The following is a 25,685-nucleotide window of genomic DNA, read 5'->3' on the forward strand; positions in this document are numbered from 1 at the left end:
AAGAGGTTAACAAGAAAAACTGCTTTCGATATTTTCTTTTTCTTGAAATTGATGCCTCAATTTTAAGCCTTAAAATCTATTATTTATAAGTTATTTTTTGAGTAGAAAATGCATGTTTTTTGTTTGTGGACGTTGGGAAATAAATCGAACATAAAAATGATACAGAATGTTATATTTACTTTATTATTGAAAATTCTCTCTCTGTATTAATTACGTGCTTGTATGACACGAGCCAGGGTGATATTCGTCGTAAAAACATGGAAAACAATAATTTTTGGGGCATCCAGCACTATAAATGCAGCATTCGTACAAGAGCACCCTTTTCAGAGGACGTATATAAATATCTCTCTATTATCACAGAGCATCTGGTATCTCCAGCATGTAATTAATACAGAGAGAGAATTTTCAATAATAAAGTAAATATAACAGTCTGTATTATTTTGATGTTCGATTTATTTCCCAACACCCACACATAAAAAACATGCATCTTCTACTCAAAAAATAACTTACAAACAATAGATTTTAAGGCTTAAAATTGAGGTATCAATTTCAAGAAAAAACGAATATCGAAAGCAAGACTCTTGTTAACCTTTTAACGCGGACTCCTTAAAACGCGCGCGTACAAACCGATTTTCAAATGCAATTTTCTCGGAAAATCTTGAGAAGCGCGCGCTACTGTTTTGCTAAATTACATTTGGAGATGATATCGTCAAAATACTGCAAGTTTCAGAAAAATCCGTGACCCATCAACCGCGGCATCCCTTTGTAAGATGTAGAATTATTTTCAACGAAATATGGACTCGGTTTTAGGTTTAACTTTTCTGTATTTAACGTGTTTGCACAAATTCTCATTATAAGACTATAGATTAATATATTAGCGAGTAAAGAATGGACATTCAGAGAAACTTCGTAATACTTTTTAGAGGAGCAAATTGTCGAAAGAAATACAGTAAATGGATGGCCGGTGCACAAGGGTTAAACAGAAACGAGATAAAATGTGCGAATTCGTCGTTCGATTAATTAAGAGCGACACGTCGCGCGTCCCACACACACTCTGCTCGATGACGAATGATTGGTTGAACGAATGAATGATGAAATGATAGAATATACGTACGTTACGTACCTTTCAGGTGTTTCGGGCAGCACACGAACTCAACACCAGAGAACAGAGATATTCCGCAGGGCAGAAGCATCGCGAAGCTCCTCAGATTCATGTTCCTCTCTCTGCACGTGTCCGCTGCGGTCGCGTTCCATCTGAAACGGAAAATTCGCGGGGCTCTTTACGAGCTGACATCACCTTTGATCGAGTTCAGGGAACTCGGCGTGCCTCAAAGAGGCCAGATGAGGAGGAGCGCAAATCCTCTTACAGGGCAAACTAATTTCCCCGGCGCGGTGTCGCGGAACAATCCAAGAAAGTCGATTAAGCCCCGGCCCGACCGATCGGCATAAACTTTTCAAACGCGAACATTCTTGGAACTGTTGCGTTCCTGCTCCGAGGGTATAATAATTCCGGTAAGCGAGCCCGTTTCCGCTCAGGAAAGACGAAAGCTGTTCGCGGAATGTTCTTATTATAGTTTTACTCGGTTCCTTATAAAGAGGCTTCGCCATGTTCTAGTCTTTAACATTTAACTCTTGCGCGACCCTTAAATATGTTATAGTTCCACGAGGTTCTTCGAACAGCCTCGGTTAATGTTCGTTCGTTTTCGTTTTACGCGTCAGGCCACTGGTTTTGCTTTAAATTTAGTAGACGATTGTGAACGTTCGTGTTCTATTTTCGAAGGGATTTTATTAAATTCAGTGTCCAATGTTCGCAGAGGCGTTGCTGAGTAACGAGACAGTAGATACAGCTTAGCAATGCGGCAATTTCAGCAGCGGAACCGTATCGAATAGATCCGACAGTTAAAGTGTTAAGTCTCTGCCGAGGAGTGCGGCGTTCTCCATTTTCATTAACTATAAAACACGATCCCATGCTTTTGCCAGGTGTAGCAGAAGCACGGTTGCACGGGAATCGATAGTTGGCTCGTTGCCTTCGGTGTTCGTTGAAATTCCGTTCCTTACCTGTGAGATTCCCAGCATTTCGTCTGATTGTGGAGGTGGTCGAAGAGGCAGCCTTCCGGAACGAGCAGCGCGTCGCTTTGGAACGGGCCCTCTGAAATGAAATAGCCGTGAACAGAAACGAGAGTCGAACTTTCCGTGGAAAAACGCGCGCGGCCTGCATCGGGAGAATCCGCGAACACACAAATCGGCTTCGTTTGCTGTGCCGAGTTGGTTAGCGATTTCGCAGAGAAAGAAGAAAAAAAGATTTACCATTTCCTCTCGCGAGCGCTTTTAAAATTATTCCTCTCTATCATTTTCAAGGGAACCGTTCAAATTGATGAAAAAAGACGGGGCTGCGCGAACCTGTCGAAATTGCCACTTGGCATTCCCGACACGACGACGTTCGATAAAAATGCTTCGGCAATTTTTTCTCCTCCCAAAGTAATTTTTTTACTGTTTTTTTTATCTTTTTTGTGCAATATAATTCGATGTCCTTTTTTATGAAATTGTATTGCTTTTACTCGAAATGAAATACTCCGTTGTAATATCTATGTTTTTTTCACCGAGGTACCGTTCGAGACTTTTAATAACGTGTCTCGTAGCGAACGATTGTTCTTCATTCATTATAGTGCGTCTAATCGGATGATTCGTGATGTTTTGCAAACTTTCGGTACACCCTGTAGATACGTGTGTCTCTACTCAACTCCTTAATACGAGCTCTCTCTGCCGCTATACGCAGCACTCGACAACCCCGAAGAATCAATACAGCAGAAACTGCAAATCAGAGTCACTCTGCTGGGATTGAACGTAAACTCGTAAAAGATTCTACGGTGGCGGTCACGATCGGATTATGGGGGCCATCCCTCCGAGCAACATCGTCTAATAATTTTTCAATTTTGATCAAACGTGCTACGGACACGTCGTAAACCGCTGTACATATTCCTCCATTGAAAAATCAAGTTCAAGGCGGAACTCTTCTGCGCACGTTGCGAAACGTGGTTTTTAAACAGTTTTTTTATTACTTATATGTTTTAATTTTTACATGTTATTCAGTAGTGTGACATAAAAATTGCAAAACGATAAGCAGCTTAGTCGTAGCATAAATACGAAAATAAATTCATAAAAATTGTTAAATCTCACAACATCCACGCCGGAACGTCATCCCAAAGAGAAAAAGGCTGTCAAACAAGCCCGTACTCCATTGCAGCACTCAATAACCCATAAAAACCATATCGAAACCAATCTCAACACAATTATCATATTTTTTTTCCAAAGTTAAGGATAAGAGTCGCTTGAACTACCATATATCATTGCCAGTAAACGCAGTCTTTTTAAAGTACCGACAGGGAAATCCGGATTTTCCGTCATTTTTCGGTGATTTTAATTTCGTGCGGCCAGAATTTTTCGCCGAGGAAATACCGGAGAAATTATCTAACGCGTGCCTCGCTAATTGCAATGTTCCAGATTTTATCAGAAGTTTTATTCGGCCGTTACCGCTGGGGATAAAAACGTTCCATTGTATATTTCGCAAATTCATACTGATTTTTCTATCTCGATGTTTCACTTTTTGTGTAGAACCAGTACAGCGCCTCATTATAGGAAATACTCATAAGTGTATTTACCATTTATTCAACATTAAATATGAATGTAATATTAAACACTGCATTTTAAAAGTGAATTTTGCAGATGCATTTAAGGATTAACACATTACCGACCGGTGATTATTGCATAATTTTGAAAAATCTATGGTATGTACATGGCTAAACACTTTTTAATGGAACCTTCGATAGCGACAACAATTTTCATTGTGCACGAACAAGTCACCAACAATATCGTCATCTAATAGTCTCATTTAAGATGGCAATGTAAAAGAAAATTTCTATGCTTTCTTTTGGTACAGCACACAATTATTGAAAATCCTATTAATAGGCTTCCGGTAGGTAAAGTGTTAAGAAACGGAGTAAATGTGTACGTGGCAGCTGGCGTTTAATGGTAGACAATTTTTATTTATCATAGGATCCGCAGTCTAGTCATAATACAGTAAAAGCGCGTTGGATCATTCCATGCCAAATCGATCACTCTTTGCAAGCACCATCGTCGATTTTGTTCTAAATGAAATATGTTGTAGTCCATGTGAAATTAGGGGGGGTTTAAGTCGTCACTTTGCCGGATTCGAATTTTTTGGAAATGGCAGGCCTTCAAAGTTTTCAACTTTTGCCCATTTCGGCGAAAACGTGCCTCACTTACGAATTTTTATCTTGGGAACTATTTGTCCGATTGAGCTACATTCTTTTTTGTTTTATTCGGAAAGGATTGGGCTATTACAAAATCATTTTTTCAACCCCGACAATCAAGTAATAACTAAACGATCAGTGTCAGTGCAGAACACGGCTGTTTGACAGCAAACGCGCTTTTACTGTAGCTGGGAAATTAATTTAACCTGTGAATTGAACGTTGCTAGGAACTTTAGTCGAACTAATTGGTTAAAGACTTATTATCTCAATCAACAAGGTTGCTCGACGATAAACGCATAAACTGAGATTAACAAGAAATAAAACCAGCGAGACGCACGATATTTTCTGCGCTAGTGCGATAAAGATTGACTGTGGCGAGGAGGAAATGAATATTAAAGAGATCGGCGCCGGGTAAAATTGTACTGTGAAAGATGTAATTATCTTGCGGTTCTTTAAAAGTGAAATAAACGAAGATCTCGGCCGCGATACGGTAATGACTGATTATTGAATGGCGTCGATGACGCTGTTAAAGCGTCATTGGATGGATGGATAGAATGGTTTACCCTCGTTAAAGAGCACGATCGTAGTCCCGCGCGTTGCCGCGCAAATGGTTCAAATATACTCTTAATTAGAACGGTGAATGGCCGACCGTAAAAAAGTTGATACGTTTACCGTTCCATTCAATACAGGCGTGAATTTCAGTTTGTGTTTCTACGGAATCGCGCGATTTCAACTCGCGAAATACATTCAACCGGTTTGCAACTTCTCATCCGCGCGAAATTGCCGGCTTTCGTTTTCAAGATTTCGCGTGGGCTTTAACTCTCGCGGAACATTTCATTGATTAACTCGTTTAATGATACCTCGAGGAAACACTTAATTTTGGTAATTGCCGAGTGGGCAGTAGAAGTTGCGCAGTTCGTGAATTTTAATAAATTCATTATACGCCTCCGTTTTCGAGAAGACGTATTTCAATGTTGTATATGATTTATGGAGTATCGCGTACGCGTTGTAATAAAGTTATTTAATAAAATCTGCAACACGGAGGAATAATTTTAATGAAGGGAGCACTTCGTTTCATGAAATTGTGGAATTTGGAAGAGAGAGGTATGAAATTCACGATTTCGAGAATATCGTGGGTTTTAATAAATTCATCGTGGTTTAAAGGTACAAATCTTGAACTCTGAATAAAATTTCCAGTGTGGGGGAATAGTTTAGAATAATTTCGTCATCTGTACGTACCGAGACATCTGTAGGGCTTGACCCAACGAGACAATTTGCATTTGGTTCTTCCAGGCTTGCACCATCCGCTGACCCTTACGTAGTGCGAGGACTCAACAATGTTGGTGATGTCTCTCTTAGGGTAAGCCTGAAAACATCGGGGTTATCATATCTTATCACTTCAAACTTTTAGAAGAAAAGTCTGTACAACGAGAACCAAGAAAAAAAGCGATCAAGTCGATAAGATGATGCTTACATCGGAACATAAACTTTACGGCACACACCTTTTTCAGAAAAACATCTTGCAGTACACAGGTTCGCAAACGCAAACATTGCATGGTGCATTTATTGCTCATTAACCATTACAGAATATTAAACGTGCGTGGCGTGCAACAATTTTTCCGTAGCGATATCTTTGATAAAATGTTTCGTATCCAATCTACTTTCATCAAGATACCGAGCTACATATTTTAATTAATTTTCTTGCTCGATCCTCCCGAGATTTTAATAAATGTTTCTCCTCGCTGTTATGGCCGGTAATAATTAAATTGTTTCGAGACCTGAACAGTAAAAGTTCCTTCGGGTAATTCTTTTTTTGCGAGCCGCCGTTATTTCTCATGACAGAATAAAGATCACACATAATTGATCTAGTTCGACTAATTGCTTCAATCAAATGATCGCTGATGCGAATGAAATTCACAGTTCCGTGAACCACGGCGCGGCGCGCACTGAAAATTGCTTTACTGCCTTTTAAGCTAATTTATGGTGCTCCCTGCCATCATTAATTCATTTACCACTACTACCGCTGATGACACTAGTTGAATACATTTAAAGAATTAATAGCGACGATTAAATTGCAGACCTTTCTGCATTCGTATATAAAACATTTATCCGTGACCGGTCTTGTGCTGCTCTATAAATACCTACAACAATTTCAGAACTACACATTTTCGGCAAATTCAGTGTTACCAAAACTAACACCTACGAAAATAAATTTTGGTTTACGAAACGCGATTTAACCATCCCCTATCTTCGCCATTAGAAATATTAAAAAGTGTTCGATTGCTTTGCTATGGTATTTAAATTGCTCTATAATTTTCTCATAGAGGTAGACAGTTTGTTACTTAATATTTATTAAAAAGCAAAACGAACTCAGGACTTGTTCGACTCCAATCGCAAGAACGATAACACCCCAGAAGAATCAATTCCCATCGAGAGATCGTGCTCGCGGCCTCGTTGGGGGGGAAAAATCGGTTCATCGGATGCATACACATGCAATTTCACGTGCGCCGAGGGATATCGCGAGTTGCGGGGGTGTGTTGTGTGTAGTCGCGGCGTTAATTTCGATCGCCGCGAGCAAGCGATCCAGTGCCTTTCACCCGATAATGGCTCGCATGCATCGACGACACGCGATGCGAGTCACTTGACAGGGATCGGGGAAAACCGATCCGTGTCAGTGAATCGAGAACCACTTCTCGCCCGACTTCGCTGGCGCCCGCCGTGAAACATTTGCGATCACGCCGCAAAGCCACGCCGCAAAACAGAGAGCCCCCATCTCTCGATCACAAGGACCCTAATTGTCCGACTTCAACGAGCTTTTTCTCGAGACAATGCGATATACTGGCTCCCGAAGACGCACACGGCGAGCTTCAGATGCTCGATGATTTTCCAGGTGCTAACTATTTACACTGCAATCGCTAGACGATCCAGAAAACAATCCGTTTTCGATGCTTTTACGGTTGCCGAGATACTTGTGCAAAATAAAAATTGTCTGCTTCGATCGCAAGAAATGGAAACTAAATTGAATGTTATTATTTCTTCGCTTAATGATTTCAATGAAGGAGAAATCGTACGGACATATTCAATTCTTAAAATTTTTCAACAATTTTGAATTTTTCGATCATCTTCTCGATTCTCCTATAAATGCATAAAGATCCGCAGTCTACTTATTGCAATTTTGACTGTAGATGATGTTTCGGATCATTCGCTGCTTCATTGAATTTTTACCACGTTTTTATTAGCTCGCTTTTTTGTTTGTTTGTCTGTTCGGTGGCAAATTTTGCAATTGATTTTAAACTAACTTCCTGATGAGCTAGTTTTGAAACATATTCGTGAAGGTATTTCTTGTGCACAAGATGAGCAACATGATAAAGGTTTTGATAAAAAGTAATTACAATTTTCCACGTTCTAGCATCAGCAAGATACGTATCTAGAAACAGTGTCTGTGGACGATACGATCGACATTTCGGCGGCGACTTCTTTCGCAAATATCGCACCTCGAAGGACCGTCCGAGGATTAAATAAGTAGAAGCTGCAGCATCGAAGTCGAACGATCAGGGTCATCGGCTCGCCGAAACGCTAACAACAGTGACGTGCAATTGCGTGCAGAGTCGCGTTCGCATACTCGACTGCGGACTTTTTTACGGACCGGTTGCGCGGCCGTGCCCAACAGAAACGAACGACCGCGAACGGGGCTCGTGGGTGGTTTTAATGGAAGAGGCGGCCTTCTAGTAAAAGGAACGCGTGTTCGCTTACCTTCTTGCAGTATTCGAGGATCTCGAGTTTGTCCGTCATGCAGCTCTTCTTGTCGGCGGAGGAGACCCAGCGGCCCTGCTCGCCCATGTGCTGCGCCAGATACACCTCGCCGGTCTCGCATAATGTCGCAACCTTCGCAAAGTGTTTTTCGCATAAAAAGAAAGTCACCCCAGTCTCGGGCCTGTCACCGGATCATCTCCCCCGCGAAATAAAACGCGGCGATGGTGACGACGACGACGACATACGTAGCCTCCTACTACCTACTTACTCGACACACGCGATAAATCTTAAAACGCCGCGCGCCGGAGAAACTTTGCGTCGCGAGCGACCTTTTCAAACCCGACACGGGCTCTACACGCCGGACGGTCTGAATACAAAAATTCCCCCCCGGTTATCTTCGCGAACGGGAGAGAGAGAAATGCTGGTCGCGAACGTTCCCAGCACCTGGCACGCGAAAATCTTCGGGATTCGCACGGACGACGATATCCCCGGAAACTGCTCGCCCGACAGTTCAACCACCTCTAAATGCCCAGCTGCAGTCTTAGACGCGACAGCCAGTTTCTTGAACGAATTGCGAGGCGAGTTCCGCGGGATAAACTAGTTTCTGTGCACCCTTTTCAACGAAATTACTTCTTTAATGTTCGTCCGAACGATTCGCGGCTGTTCCGAGGTGTTCGTTTAAACCATTCAGGACGAACGTGGTTCCTACGGCACGAAAAATGATTTATATTCTCGAGAGATTTGAGGTTTTTTTTTTATTCTCAAGTAGCATCGAGTAGATGTTCGTCGAACATGTTTTAGTCTTAGAACCGCGTTAGAATTCACACAAGATAAAGGGGTTGAAGAATTATTCAGATCTGCGACGTCATACAGATTCTCGAGGGACAGTTCTCTTCAAAAGTTCCTCTTTTTAATGAAGTTTCATAACTAGATTCCGGATATTATGAACTCATGGCATTTTTCAGAAACTTCGTATACGTACTCGGAGGATTTATAATTTTTAATACCAATTTACCTCCCGGCGTAAAATGAAGCTCTCAACGGTGCGTAACAAAAGTAAACAGTTACAGTTTTTTATTCATAGAAACCTCTGAAAAACTGTGAAAATCGTTCTCTCCTCAAATAAATAAAGTTCTAGAGTGCTGGAGAAACAAAAAATCTTCTGAAGCTAACAGGACACCCAATAAAATCGCCAATATTTTAGAAGTTGCTTCCAGTAGACGTAATCGAAACTTGATCGGAAGAACAACATCTGATTCCTCGTTAAAACTTGCTGCTATCAGAAACCATGAACTAAAAAGCGGTAATCGAACCTTTACAATCTTAACACTGGGTTTACGGAGCACTAAAAGTGACTGTATTATGCAATGCTCCGTAAAAAGAACGGAAATGTGTTCACTAAGATTTTCGGCGATTTTTATTATTGTACGATACATGCTCGCTGAAATAGGATGCATCTTCATAATCCGAAGGATGTGCCAAATTGAAAAGATTAGCGTGTAATGTTAATGGTGGAATGCGCGAGTCGACATACAGGAACGAAATTAAACGACTCGACAACACATTCATTTGCAAGCCAGCGCAACGATCCGTTTCACTTTCGTCCCTCGTAAACGACCATAATAATCCGTCCCGAATTAATTACATACAATCTCGAACATAATTTCCTGCTCCACTTTCTTCCGTGAAAAACCAATTACGTCCACTCGAGCGGCTCCACCGTTGTCGTTCGAATAATATCTCTGTCCATCTGCTCGATGCTATTTGCGTGACTATCCTCGCATTTCGCCGCGGAATCGGGCGCATGTTTTATGCATAAATCGGCTGCATTGAACCATTACCGATGTATTAAGAAACATCGCGTCAACGTTCCACAAAAGCCGCGATAAAATCGAGGTCGACCGATTCGAGTCTCCGGCTCGTTACGGGTCTCTCGGACACAGAGTACAGAGAGAGAGGGAGAGAGAGCGAGAGAAAGAGAGAGAAGAAAATTAACCAGAGAATCGATGCGAGACTGGAGCCACGAACGGAAACGATTCCGAGACTCGTCTATTCTATAGAGAACAGCAGCTGTGAAATCGCGAATGCAAAATCGCGAGACGCTCGGGGGGGGGGGGCTCGATGACATTCGCAATTCGCAAGAAAAAGGAAACGTGCATCCTCGAGTGGTACTCACCTGCGGCTCTGATCTTCCTCCAGCTGGTGCCAACTCGAGCCTCTCCGACACCGCCTGCAATGCAGAAAACCACCGGTGAAATTCAGCACGCGTGAAACGGTGTACGCGAGCTAGAGAGAGAGAGAGAGAGAGAGAGAGAGAGAGAGAGAGAGAGAGAGAGAGAGACTAGACGTCTCTCCTCGTAGATACTCTCTTGAAATTTTTCGCGCGTCCTTCCGTCAATCTCGTTCGAAGAAATCCGCTGAAGCTGCCTCCGTGCTTCGCCGGAAGCACGTCGACAGAGACTTGTCCCGACATATTACGAGGAACAGTTGCCGGAGACTCGCCGAATGCGTTTCCCCGGTCTCGCTTAAATTAAACCCTGCGGATTAACACGTTCGTAGTCGATAGACTGAGGACTTTTATGCAGAATGAAGATTGTGTCGACTAGGAACAGAGGTATACTGAGAAAAAAAGTAGTTAATTCAATAACACGCGTGTGTTATTGTCATTTTTTTACTTCGATGAATATCAATGTATTCTTTTCAATAGTATGAAATTTAGAAGCAAATCGTGATGTATTTGAATTGTCTATCATGAGATGATTGAAAATATTATTCGATTCAATACCGTACATTATTATTCGTAATATATTTCTTTTTTTCCTTCAATCAGATATATTGTTAAAAAAATTTGAGAAATGTGTCTGACAAGAGCACAAACATGTCTATAATATCAATTGAAAAAGATGTTGCCAGAACATTAAATTATGACGATATACATATAATAGATGTGTTTGCAAACGAAAAAACGAGAAAAATTACATTGTAAAATATGCTGAACTGTTTTATGTTTTCATTATATTATTTTAACATATACCTATGTTTTGTATTTCTTTTATCTTGTCGTTATTGAATATGAATAAAAATTTGTTCTTATTTAGGTTATAGATTATTTATTCATACAAATACCTTGACGAATACATTATTGTTTATACAGGCAACTCATTTTGATGAGGTTAATAGTATTTCATATATTGCATTTAGCAAAATTTAATATTTTTGCCATTATGTATTGGGTTACGGGGAGGCGCAAGTTAAACCTTGCCACAGGCGCTTCGTACCCTCGTTACGGCACTATACGAGCACGGTGCTTTTTTCATATTTTTGGAAAGTGTAAAATTTAATTGGGTCGCTGCTGACGAATGCAGCTTGTGGATGTGAAATGAATTTTTACATATCAGCAAGGAAAATTGCAATTAAAAGAGGATGTGTTTTCGTTCGGTAAAATTGGCTCGAATAATCCACTTGTTCGTAAATCATTCTATAGTAGATCGTAGAAAATGAAAATAACAAAATGTAATTCGCGACATTGTAAATCTGGTTATGGAAACGAGGATTTGCATAAAAATCCGCGGGCTAGTGCTATAATCAGAGCAGAAATTGTTTGCGGCGAATCGTACGATTTACGGCAGCCGCGGCTCAATGCGAATAAGGGTTAAATAAACTAATTTGCATTAACAGATACCGGTGGCTATGCGGCTGGTTTATGGACTTAACAACTACCAGTTAAGAGGCTATTAATAAATTCGTTTTACCCCGGTAGCCAATTACATTTGTCTTTTACGTTTATTTAATCCTTGTACGCTGTCCTGGTAATTGTGGCATTAATGACCCGTACATTATAAATTGCAATTTAGTCCGCAAAACTAGTCTATATATTTCTGCAAAGAACGATACGAACAATGTAAACGTGTTCGTTTCTCGATGAAATTGTTCGATCGGTGCACAGGTTATTCTCTTACATGAAATCGTTAAAATTGATGCAGAACCCATTTTTTCACGAGGGATGATGCGCGTATTTCATTTTTTTACGAAATCGTTAGGTCTTGTCGTAAAATTGGTAAAAAATAATGCGAACAAGTAGGTAGTGAGCAAACCCAATAGATTTCAGCATAAACATCCTCATACTAGTCACGGCATTTTTGCAATTATCTCACTTCCGAAAAAATATTTTCTAATTTCCCTCGACGTGCACGTAAACAAGCATTTCAGCGAACAAAAATTTTTCTGGTTCATCAACACCGCCACAATAGTCAAGATGTAAATATATTTGTTGCCTCCAAAAACAGGATTCAACATAACGCGCCCCCCCGAATGAAAATCCAAAATTGATGAACAATGGAAAGCGAATGCACAAAGAGGATGCGTTCGAAGATCTTCGACTAAAATCAGGTTAATTACGACTGTTGTAGTAAAGCCGGCGTTCTCGGGCGGCGCTCGGCGGAATCAATTGAATCGCCGTTCAATAAATAAGTTAGCGAGAGGCAAACAAACTGGTCGAGTATGCAACGCCGTGAACAGAGCTAACTAAAATGCGATTCGAGGGAAAATACAACGATGATCGAGCCTCCGTGCGCGTGCTGGCAATTCCGAGGGGGGCTCTCTCGTTTTCAATTTCCTCGACGGCGATTCGCGGAACGGGATCTCCGTTGACTTGCCAAAAACACAGCTCGGGCAAAACAATTAACGATCTCGCTCTCTCCGTCTCTCCTGAGGTAAACGCCGTTCAATCCCACTTTCCCGATTTTACCGGAGTTCGGGGAGCCGTTTTAACGGTGCTCCGAACCAATCTATCGAACTTTCGAACAACGCCGGCCGATATAACGCGAGATATTCGGCGAGAGTGAGAGAGAAAGAGAGAGAGGGGGGGTAAAGAGAGAGCAAGCTGCCTCGGAACAAGTAACACAAGGGAATTAGATTCCGGGCGTAATCGGTCGGCGAGCGTGCACGCGGCTCTATCGCTGATTTAGTCATCTCGGCTCGGCTAATGACATATTAACGGGCTATTGAGCGCGCATAGAAGCCGCTCGAGATGGAACAGGCCACGAACAAACTGCGCGAACGGGAAAAAGCGGAAAACCTGACCGGCGTCTTATCCGTGAAAAATTGAAGACTGGCCGCCATCAAGGAAAATGTTCTGACTCTCCTGACTTCAGCGATCTTCAGAGCCATTTGCGTTGCGATGTTAACGTGGCATCGTTGCCGATAACTCGGATAATTCACTGAATTAATGGAAGAAATGATCGCTGCGGGGAATATAAGAATCGCACAGGAACAAGTGTTTCGAAACGTACCAGAGACGACTTCTGTTTGCAATTTAGGATGACTCTAAAGGAACTTAACCACCCACGATGCGTTGCTTCCTACATTCGAAATGTGCTCGGTGTTCCTTCGACGATTTCATTCACGTATTCCCATTCGCGAAAGAATGCTCGTAGCTCACGCGATAACGTCGCGATTCCGTTGCCGTGATGGCCTGTTTGCATAACGTGCCATTGACCATTAATCTCCTGCAGGGCCACATCATGGCGTCTGCAGGCCCTCGACTGGATTGCGTTTGATTCATCCCCTACACCACTTTCTTCGCTTATCGATTCAAAGCAGCTCTGCGGAGGCCTAACGACCACGTTCTAACATTTTATTCTGTAGTTAACTATCATGGAGAGAGACCTGAAAATTACTTTGGGACTCTGGACGTGTCGTAGAACCCGGAAAATGGTTTCATAAATTTCGAACATTTCGTGGACACTGGGGATTTTACGTAAGACCCTAAAGTTTTCGTAGAATCTTCAAAAATATTCGCAAACCTTGCTACTCGCCTCTTAAAATTTCTGCGGAACGAGGCCTCTCTCCGTTAGCCTCTAAAGGTTTCCGTAGAATCTCCAACATATTTTCGCAACCCCTAAAATTTTTGTAGACCCTCAAACCTTCTTCCCCGGATCTTAAACCGTTCTCAACGACCCCTAAAATTTTCGTAGAGCGCGCAAAATATTCTCGCACACCCTATCATTCTTTTACGGAACCCTAAAATTATCATAGCTCGTGAAAATTTTTCCCTGGCCCTAAAACATTTTCACGGGCCCCTAAAATCTTCGTAGAACTCGTAGAATATTTTCGTGAATCTTAAATAATTTTCGTGAGTCGGAAAATCTTTGTTGAACCTCCAGAAACCTCTGTCGACGAAGAACAGAGGCTCTGTGACGTTTCTACAAAATAAAAATATGAAACACACATTAATCCTTGTGCATCAATTTTTTTTAGTGATGTTTAACCTTCTTCTTCGTAAAGAAATGTTACTGGAAGTTTTCAACTCGTTACATCGCGCAGCTTCAGCGATTCTGCAGACGCTCTCAATAGTTCGTCGACACCCAGTATAAATTGGCTTTCGCAAGCACTTATCTCGCCGCCGGAAACGTTTGGCTGTATGTGCGAAGCAAACGGCTTAGCAGCCGACTTAAGAGGCATCAAAAAATAGACGGGCGAAGGTTAAGCGTTTCTAAAGAAGCACCGAGCCTGAAAATCTCAGAGTAACGACGCCGGCTCTCCCAGCTGACATTCAATTTCCCCGATAATCGAAATTAGCAATCCGCGTGATGGAAGTTCTTTGATTCGGCGGAATTCTCATCTTTTTATTTTCTCCTTGTTGCCCGGGAACAGTTTGCAAGAGAGCGCGGACTTTAAAACGGGTTCTTCAATTTCCTGGATTATCGAAGCACTGCCATCCATTGGGCAAACTTTCTGCATAGATAATGTAATCTGTTAACTATCCTCGGCTAATAATGTAAGTAACCGCGTCTTTTCTCTCGATTTTCCAGAAGCGTTAAAAGCATTTTCCGAGTGCTAAAAGTGGCTGTTCTATCCAAATTTTTAACCGACTTCGAAAAAGGAGGGGGTTACTCAATTCAATCTGTAAATAATATCTGTATTAATTACGATTTTATTTGCGAAAATATAGGGTGATGACACCGTTGTGAACTCCGCTGAATGTTAGATATTAGGAACAGTAACGACGCGACGTCGTTACCGTTATCGATTGCGGCTTTCAGATATTTATAAATTACGATTTGGCATGTGACGGCTGACAGAGATAAAAAAAAGTGTGAAATAAAAGAAAACTTAAAAAAAAAAATTAAACCGACTTCGAAAAAACGCACTAAAAGGTATGAAATAATTTCCATTTAATTTATGTGAATACACACACGAACTTAAATACAATACAATCTTTTCGGAAGCGGCGCAAAAATTAAAAATTTTCCAAATGACAGATGTTGCTGATTTCGTAATTTCCAGTGTCGAAAATTTTCAATTTTGCGCCGCCTCCGAAAAGATTGTATTGCATTTAAGTTCGTGTGTATATTCACATAAATTAAATGGAAATTATTTTATACTTTCTAGTGCGTTTTTTCGAAGTCGGTTTAATTTCTTTTTATAACATTTTTTTTATCCATTCTTTTTACAATGTGCATCCAAAGAAATAAATTTATTGAGTCTCTCGGATGCATCTTTACAATCTCGATAAAATTTTCACGCATCCTAAACCTAGTGTTAAAAAAGTTGAAAAACGTGTCAGTAACAACGTTCTATATTTAGTGGTACACGGTCAGCTATAAGAACTATGCATATGGAATCAATACTCTTACCTAACCAGAGCCAACTCAGACACGTCGCAAACCCAGCCCAAACAATCCGCCATCATCGAAGCGACGCGGCGCGACGTGCAAAATAGGCCAGAATTTTGAGACACGGACGCCATTGCAACGATTTCAACGTCGACAAGACACGCGATCTTGCATCGAGGGTAGAACACCCGAGTCGAGAGATACCATCTACTCTTATTACTTCTCCGAGTAGAATGCCAAACGAGATCGTGACGTACACCTCGATGTAATTCGCGACAACGACGTTTACGCCGCAGAATGCGTTTGCCACACCTTGTCTGCATCACACGAGATGATTCAGAAGTCACCGTTCCCGAAGAACGGCACACCTGGCAGAGACTCCATGAAAAATACTCCGAACACTATAGCACAAATGTACAAATGTACGCGAAACATTTCCTACGGAGATAATAATCCATGATATTATATATTTCATTATTCTAACAATAGTAAATGATCAATATACAACCCGCCAGTATTTTATTATATTCATTTATTATGTCCAGTATTATTTAAGACGTTCATTTGTAATCTCGTTCTCCAAGTCAACAATTTTTAGTACGCAGTTTAAAAAATATAGTATATTTTTTCATCAAGATTTAGAATGCACAATGGTCTTTATAAAATAATCTGGGAGAATGAGAGATTAAAATTTTGAATTCGTATAAAATAATTTTTAAAAATGATTTGTGGATTTTGATCCTTTACAATTCATTCGAAAAGAGTTCAATTTAGAAAAATTCGCTACAGAATGAACTTCTTCCGTAGCTGATAATCATTTTCTGTGACGAACTAAAAAGCGAAAATACTCGGAAAAGACGTGTTCTTTTCCGAAGAAGAGGACAATACACTCTTCTCCACTGTTTCTAATGTCCGACAGTTAAATTGCGTAGAAGCTTTTGGATAGGGATCGCACAAAAGGCGAGTGCATCCTACTAATCTTTGAAAAAACGCGCGTCAGTGTGTTCGCGCGTTCCCGAACTCCAATCCGAAAGATGAAAAATGATTCCTTCAGTGGTTTAAACTCCAATTACTTAGATAAACGTGTCTGAAAAGGTAGTCGCGTCCCGGTGTTTTCAATCCGAGCCGGTGTTTCCACGTTTCCAGCGCTTTTAATCTGAAACATGGCCGGGAAACGCGCGGGCTCAGCGACTCGTGGGCTCCGTGGGCGCGCGAATCCGTGGCTCCCTGTCTTTTCTGTCTTGTGTCTTTCTCGAGTCCGCAACAAGAGATGCTTTTACAGATCCCCCTTTCTGCTCGCGAGGCGGTCCAAGTGGAACCAGGTTTTTGACTCCCTTTCTGTTCCCGTTTCCGCTTCTTCCGCGGCGGCTGTCGGATCATTGTACGTTCCAAGCTGTGACACAGAATTCTGACAACGCGAAGAGACACACTGCCTGCGACTCCGCGGAATTGGACGTAACTATCTTCGTTTGTCTCCGTTGTTGACAGATTTTATGCATGATCGTACGACGCGACGTTTCCAAAGTAGTTGTGGAGGATTTTCTTTCGATATCGCAGAGGCTGCTCGAATTATTTTATGTACCACGCTTATGTTAGCTTGCCGAGTTGTCGTTGTATGCGTAAAATCTTGTAATCGAATCTTAACACGTTCGCTGCCGAGCTCAAGAACATGAAAATACTCCGAGTTTGATCGTATGTGGCGCACAGTGGGGAAAAGTGACCTAACTCGATTCAAAAAGAAATAACTTTCGATAGAAATGAGGTAGAACAATGAATTTTCTTTTAAATTAAAGCTGAAACTTTGCAGAATATGGGAAAAATAGGGAGATTACGGTACGAATGGTTTTTAACCTTGAGAAAATTCGTTAAATTTTCACAATTTCAAGAAAATGTGGTTTCTCCGTTACCACGGGCGGAAAAATTTTTTTAAAATTTTTGCTATATATCATTTCACGTAGATTTTTTCACGCTGATTTCAAATCTGGTCTCAAAATTTGTCTACGACCTCTGGTTTCTTCAAGAAATCGATTTTTGTGAACAGAACTAATGTAATCATTTTTCGTTGAAATGATTTGATAACCCACTAGTTTGAAGGTATATTGTATTCTCATATATAAAACACAATAAAATTAAACATAATGAAGTATTTGAACGTTTATTTGACACTACTGCACTACTGGAAATGCCTATAAAATGGTGACATAACTTAACGGACACACCCTGCACATTCTTGCGAAGCATAAAATATCAAAGTCAACCACTTCAATCATCTAGAGTATTTTAAAGAAGGTTACTGTTGCAATGAAAGTGTATTTCAGACATCTATGAGGTTTATATTTTATAATCTCTTCTATAGTAAGAATTATTGACGCTCAAGTGAAAAAAAATGTGTTTTACACAGTCGGTGATTTCCTAAACTACGGTTGCTTAATAGTGATTGAACGAAGCTACATTGCAAAGTTTCGACATTTCAATATTTCAGCCAATGTTCAAGAAAGTAGACGTTTCGTTCCACACAGTGTTCCCTTTTTCCTCGCCCCGCAACCGTCTTAATACGGTTATTTATTGGCCGATTTACACCACCGGACGAGTCCCTCGCCCCACAGATCCGGATAATCCATTTCTGCTGAGGAATCGCCCGCGGAAAAATTCCCAGCGACCGGGAAAGCCGAGTGAAAAATATGAAGACGCTCGAGTCGTACGTTCTTGTGAACAGAATACGAATTTATGAGCTTCTTTTTCGGAAAAAGAAAATCTGGAGCGGCGGTTCTGAACACGTCTTCCAGCATGCGACAGTTAAATTATGGTCTGTTTTTCGAAAGAAGATAAGTGAAGTCGTAGTAGTTGTCTTTCCTACACATATCACTTCGGACTTGCAACATACGAGTAGAATCAGCTTTTCCAAAATAGAAAACGAATTCTTCACTTTGGAAAAAGAACAAATGTGGGGCGTTGATTTTTTATCCTTTTTCTTCTTGTCACGTCGCGTCGTGCAGTCGAATTATAGTTCGTTTTACAAAAGAAGATAGCCGAGTAATAGTTGCTACGTTATCCAATCAGAACATAATTACACATGCGCAATTGCAACGAAGAAACAATGAAAAATGAGCAAGATTTAAATGATTTCTCTGAAAGATGAGTTGCCAAATAAAATAAAGACCGTGCTCCAGTCACGGGCAACGTCGGACCGCAAAAATGCATTTTCAATGCAATCAGAACGACGAAACTAATTTCGCAAACCCGCGCGGCAAATACAATAACGTAATTGGCAAAAGTAATCTGCCACACATATTTACATTACACTCGACCGGTCCCGCATCGCGTCGTCATCAATTACCGATTGCCAATTAAATTACTTAAATTCCATACTTTAAAATGGCCATCGATCGCGCCGAATCGTTCGACCCCGTATTATCGAAATTTCACTGTACGCTTACTTCGACCATCGAAACGCGAAATGCAAAAATTTCGGCGAGAAAATGATTTCCGCTCGACAATTCGCTCTACAAACATGTCCCGCAGCAAATAATCCTGTTCCGTGCACCCGATTTCTAGAGAATACCGAAAAAGAGCGATATTTTTCCCTCCTTTGTTGATGCTTTCAGCAAATTGGAAACGGTAGCCGAAAATGTGTTGCGCTCGATTAAATTTTTATCCGGCAGTTTTTCGGAACGATTTTTCAGCTCGTCGAATTCGTGGCGATAGGTACCGTGATTGGCGTTCGCGGCCGAGTTCACGGTGAAAGGATCTCCCTTTCCCAGTTAATTGGAGTTGCGTGACGAGTCGTCGTAAACAAAGTGAACTGATCACAAATTCCTGCAAGTGCCGGTCTTTGTCATTAAAAGACGAACACCCACGAGAGACGCCATTTTCTCGGCTATAAACGGAACACGCGGCGAGAGAAGGCTTAAGCCGTGGTCGCGTGCGCGAGCATAATCCCTGCCGCAACTATCCTCCGGGGAACCGTGGCCTCTTCGATCCTTAAATCCCGGTTGCCACTGCCGATTTTGGTAGTGTGTCAAATCGTTGTCACCCCCCGCATGGTCGAAAATTCTCCTTCTCGTAAAACAAAGGACACTTGAGAGAGAGATGCTTTGTCGAAATCCCTGTATGCATAGTGGAATTAAAATGCTGGAAGATTTTCAGCAATAAATCCCAACTTCCCCAAACAATCTCCACGGTTATTTAAAAGAATCTCACGCTCTCCAAATTACGTAAAAGGAATCATGAAATTCTTCGGAATCGTCTGGGAAAGTGGAGGCTCGCTGAAGGAATGATTGCCAGAGGAGACAACCCGTGTAAATTCAGTTACGTAGGGAATAACGTTATCTCTGGCAGCGTGGTCTGGCAGTGAACGCGTTAATAAAAAGAAAGGAGAACAAGAAGACGATGAAGAGGAGGAAGAGTCAGGGAATCGAAGAAGCTGCTCGTCGATCAATATGTTGCAACCTTCCGGCACTAAAGCGGTCCGCAGCAGCGTTATAAAACGCGACACGTATCGGAGATAGTTCTGCGGTCTGGGGTGTACGGTGCAACCTCCATCCCGGCTTGGCTTCGTTCTTATCGATGCAGAATCGACGATACGAGGCGAGGCAAGTCGTCGTAGAGCATCTTGAAGGGATAGGGGGGTCGCGTTTCGGTCAACGTCAGCGTCTGAAAACTGTGGTATACGAGGAGGCGCGGGTGTCGCGTGTGCCCGAAGCTCCTTAAGGCTCTGCGGTCAGATTCGCTTTAAGTGCATTAAGTAAATCCACTTAGATCGAATCTTATATAAAACATCGGCTAATCAGCTTTAAATGGCTGCGTGGCGGCCGCGTGTCAAAGGAAACTGACTCGAAATCTCTCCTGATCTTGACACCGGCACTCTCTCGCTTCCCGTTCCCTCTGAACAAACCTATCGGTTGTCCCGGCATAACCACTAGACGCAGCAGTTGCTGATTTACGACGATTTTTTCAGTCAGTGGATTTATACTGTGTTTTATGAGAGACCCGACATTATATGTATAGCTCTCGCTGCTAAGTAAATCGTTCTCCTATCTGGTATTAAAGAATTCTCTGATTTTTTAAAATAATTTAGAAACTTTAGACATCGTTTTAATGGCCCAGGAAAGTATTTTAAGAACTTGTCCTCGTGAAGATTGTTCGACACCTTTTTCCGGCTTTAAAGCGATTAGAAAGCAGCGACGTTAATCGGGTGAAAGAAAGTGTCAATTTCTAAAGAAAATTGAAAGAAGCCTGCAGCAAGTTAATCGTAACGTGTTTGAAAAAAATATGCGAAGAATGTTGTGAGAAAGATGACAACGCCGGCCATGTGACATTACGACGATCATCTCGGATCCATTTAGGCGCGGTCAAAAAACAAGTTAATCATACAATCTCGTTCAACATTATACTTTAGAGCCAGGTGATAAAGAATTGCAAAGTACCAAGGACATTACAGAGTACCATTCGCAGATGGCGGATACGTTTTTACCGTAATCAATTTTTTCGAACCCAGAAAACTTGCGCGTTACGTCGTGCTTTAAAGTAAACGGATGAAGTCATTAGCGTCCGTGAAATGAAGTAACAAGCGTGTAACACAACGTCATAACCGCGAACGAGATAAGTTCCATGATACACCGGATAGAAGTCATAATTACGATTATTACTCATCCCGTCTTCGAAAAAGTTCCTTTCGAATACAGCATTCGATACTGCCTACTGTAATCGAGCAATCATAAACCGTTCCCTCAAAAATAAACGAGAAATGGATAATCCAGATACACAGAAGATATACTCGCTGGTTATGCCAATGCAACGAGCACATATCCTGTAACGACACAGTTTACCTCGAAATGAAAAGCTTCTGTTCACTTCACCTTCAATATTCGAGACGATATCGACCAAGTACATGCAACGACTTTCCGAGACGCTCGATCGAACGGGGCGTATGGTCGCTCGTATTTTTAAGGTTTGTTCACAACTCCGCAACTGAGACGACGCCAACCACTTCTGGGAATAAACTATGTATCGTTTTTCAATGATGTGGAGCGAATTTTCCACCCAATATGCTTTAGAAGATCGCCGAACTGTACTAATTTCCCGAGCATTACGACGAAGAAGCGAAATGTCGATTTTAAGGGCACTTAGGCCATTTGAGGGTACATGCGGAGGGCCGGAGAAGGTTCACATTGTAGTGTGTGAAAAACGGGTCGCGTGATTCAACTCCCGGCTTACAAGGAGAAGGTACGGTCATGGGGTCTCAGATTTTCTCGAAAGTTTACATACTGGTAGATTTCGTTCTCCTGTTTATGAAAATCTAGCATTATAGGGTCAGATACTCAATAACTTTCGAGAGATTAACACTTTACCTACCGGAAGCCTATTACATAATAGGATTTTCAATAATTGTTTGTAATAATTCTTTCACATTGCAATCTTAAATGAAACTATTAGATGACGTTGTTGAGGGTGACCTGTTAGTTCACAATGAAAATTGTTGTCGCTATTGAAGGTTCCATTAAAAAGTGTTTAGCCATGTACCATAGATTTTTCAAAATTATGCAATAATCACTTTATTGTATTTTGTATGTAATGCATGGCTTTTGTTATTCTTCTTTCCTTTTCAGGCACGGTTGATGAAGTTAATATTTATTTAGATCAGGCCTGGCCAACCCAAATGGTTTCACGGGCCACTTTGATGACGCGTAATGTTACAGCGGGCCGTACTTTAGGTAAACATGCTTTTAAAAAATATAATACAAATACAAAATGAATAAAACTTTATTGTTACACTATGATTCAATATAATTAACTCTCGAGTCTTAATTTGAGGGCAAACAAATTGATATTGCTTCAATTTCTACAAGTGGAAAAAATACCATAAAGTTGTCCTGTTTTCTCTGTACCAAAAAAGATGTCCCTTTAAGGGTTGTTCGCACTGTTTCGATGAAAATGAATTCGCATAAAATATTTCTCGGCGATAAAGCACCACCGTGCACGTTCCACCAACGAATAATGACCATTCTTCAACGCGGGGAACTATTCCACAAACGCGATCGCGTTCAGGGAAAACAATGAGCAGGTTCGTTTCGGTTGGCGCGTGAAAAATCGCCGTTCTATTCGTCAAATTAGTCAGGGTGCACGGGAGGAACGCCGAAATTGAGGTCGTCGAGGCACCTGTTAATTTACAAGCAGTCGGTGCTGCTGCTGCAGCAACTGCTTCCCGTCGACGTTTGTTATTTGAATGGTCCTTGCGGCCTCTTCGACGATTTATTAACACGGTATTGTTAAACCTCTTCAAGCGTTCGCAAATAGAACCAGGGGGCGTTTTCGCGTGTGGTTATTTCCCGACACCGACCAGGAAAACGCGTTCGAAGTCGGACAATACTGAACGATCAATTTTGTTCCTTCTACCAGCGCAGGATGAGGAAACAGGTGTTGCAACCGCGGTCGATCAACAGGAATTATCGTGCAACAGCTACAGGGTGTAAGCTAGTTTTACGAATTTCGGGACAGTTATTGATAATGCGCATGAGAAGTGACATGGACGAAGTAAAGATAAAGTGCCGATGATTTTTAAGCGCATTCTCGAGAAGTATTCGATAGAAGTAACTCCTATGAATTTTAAGCTGATCCTTCAGAGATTCTTTCGTCTACTGTCTCCCCGGCGAATAATCTCTTTGCCAAACAACTATCCAGCGAAAGCCGGGGCAAAGGTCGATATGCAATTTAAACTAAAAACTTCTAAGTTTAAATACGCAGGGAGGAGTTTGGCTGACTTCGATTCAAATGAACCCTGCCTGCGAACTTTAGTTTTCATCCTCTTAGCCCCACTGCGTTACTGACCTGTTTGTGTTCTTATTTATTTAGAGCCTGCTCCAAATTCAAAGAATATTTTCAGGTTGCTAATATTAACACGCTCGTAACGGAGTAATAAATTGTTTATCATTTCTGTAAGCAGCGTCCCCGTGCAAGATTACATTTATCTTAACATGCCAACGTCGTGAACACAATATTGAATTACATTTCATCCCGTTTCTCACATTTGCGCACGATATAACAACCTACCAGAAGCGAGAGTACAAAATAATATTTTTTCCAGTAAGTAGATATGGGAAGCAAGAAACAGACGTCTCGGGAATAATATATTTCCGTTTCCTCGGTTCACGAATACCGTCTCGGGAATTCGAGTAGCAATCTTTCCTTTGTGATCCGCACGAAACAATTTTATTCCACCCTTTTTACTTCCATTTGCATAAACCCGGGTCCGAGGAACTCTCTCTCTCTCTCTCTCTTTCTGCAGTGCAATCATTTCATGCGTGCTTTGTAAAATAATAAGCTTTATTCGCCTCGTTATTCGTGAAGAAACGGGCTCGATATTCCAATGAATTGTAAATAACAAGCTCCCGCGGAGAAATGTTGATCTCGCGAAAGAAGGGAGACACAATTTAATGTCCCGGCGAATTTGAAGTATCGAATCTCGCCCGGGGAATTTTCCTCGGGCTTCGTGTTCCATAGTTCGGGACCGCTATGGCAAACTAATAGCGGGGCTGAATCGACTAGTCGACACGGAATTATCGTCGGTCATTAATCTTCCGCGAACCTTTAACGAAATTTGTTGCCGCTTCGACGTCCCTGCAAAGTGCATCCTCCATCTACCGGCGGCAGCCGCATCGATCTACTTTATTAACAATTAAAAATATGGGCTCGGGACCGCTACTTCGACGCTCTCTCTCTCTCTCTCTGGTAAAACGCTACGAGGTAGGTGCGTTTACAGATTTATTATATTCGGAAGTAATGAGATATATTCTATTTATTCTTTCTATTACAGTGGTCGATTAACTAAGTTCGCTAGTTGGCTACTGATTTTATGTATTTTTAGTAAGGTGGAGTGGACTAGTTTTTGCAAAATTGGACTTTAAACTGATGTATTTTCAGTCTGGTATGTAAAAACTTAACGTTCGTGGTATCAAACTCTTGCCACAGTTATTACTGATGAATTAGTATTATGCAGGATTCTAATCTTGCTTGAAAATTATCATTTTGATAGGATATTGTACAAAGTGTCAACTAGGATGGGGCAAGTGCGTCTTTGAGAGTTAAAAATTCTTCCAAACCTTGTTTCGAGTGCTACGGGGCAAGAAAAGAATGATTAACAAGCCTGCTATAAAATGCTTCTTGTTGCATTAAATTATATTGTTTAGTTCTATGATTAACCATACAGTACGCACTTACCCCACCGTGATAGTACGCACTTGCCCCGTGTACTAATATTTACGGGGCAAGAGCATCTTAGTGTTTTTCCCAATAAATTTTACAAAATACAACAAAAACGGTTTATTTAATGTAAACCTACATCAATATTTGTTGTACTTACCTAAAATAACAACACAGAATATACTAATAACTTGTAAACTACTGCACGTTTCAGGGTAACCTCAAAGTTGTACGTGTACCTCGCACGTGACTGTTTGCCATTGGTTGATTTAAACGAGGAAAACACCTTTATTCTTGGGCGACATCTATGTCGAATAATTCATACTAATTTATACTACATTAATAAATACAAGCTAGAGAAATTACGTTCATATTGTAATAAAAATAACCAATTAACGCACTTAACCCACTCCACCCTATCCTATATAAATGAACGCGTTTTAGAGCCAATGAAATTACTGTCGTATTCTTCAGTGCCGTATTCTTTACCACGTACACTTTTTGCTTTACCCTTTTACATTTTCATTTTCTCATACTATTGTATCCGGTAACTGCAGATTTATAAATTTTTAATATTTAGTATAAACGAACGTGGACTTCAGTCAATTAAATTAATCCTGTTGTGTTCCTCGGTTATTTTTTTACCGTTGTTTATTTTCATTTTTTAATAATATAGTATTCATTCAGTAGTGGATTGACCACATTCGCTGGAAAACTGCAGATTTTACGTATTTTTAATGTCAATATAAATGAACGTGGGTTGGAATCAATTAAATTAATCCTGTTGTATTCCCCAACTATTTCCTGATCCCTTCGCATTTTTATTTCTCTTTATGATTTTTTTATG

The 25,685-nt window shown here is 41.1% G+C and overlaps 1 protein-coding gene across 3 annotated transcripts in view; it reads right to left on the reverse strand.

Annotated features, from left to right (window-relative positions):
* Positions 1-25,685, reverse strand: part of Appl (amyloid-beta-like protein) — a 47,690-nt gene that overhangs the window by 15,570 nt on the left and 6,435 nt on the right. For all 3 annotated transcript variants that reach the window (XM_076419974.1, XM_076419975.1, XM_076419973.1), the window contains exons 2-6: positions 10,201-10,254; positions 8,025-8,156; positions 5,511-5,637; positions 2,059-2,149; positions 1,124-1,254 (exon numbers count right to left, since the gene is read on the reverse strand). In XM_076419974.1, the coding sequence (XP_076276089.1) occupies positions 1,124-1,254; positions 2,059-2,149; positions 5,511-5,637; positions 8,025-8,156; positions 10,201-10,254 (535 nt within the window). The remainder of the gene's footprint in view (positions 1-1,123; positions 1,255-2,058; positions 2,150-5,510; positions 5,638-8,024; positions 8,157-10,200; positions 10,255-25,685) is intronic.

Source organism: Lasioglossum baleicum, chromosome 3 (assembly GCF_051020765.1).
Source record: "Lasioglossum baleicum chromosome 3, iyLasBale1, whole genome shotgun sequence".
Classification (NCBI taxonomy): domain Eukaryota; kingdom Metazoa; phylum Arthropoda; class Insecta; order Hymenoptera; family Halictidae; genus Lasioglossum; species Lasioglossum baleicum.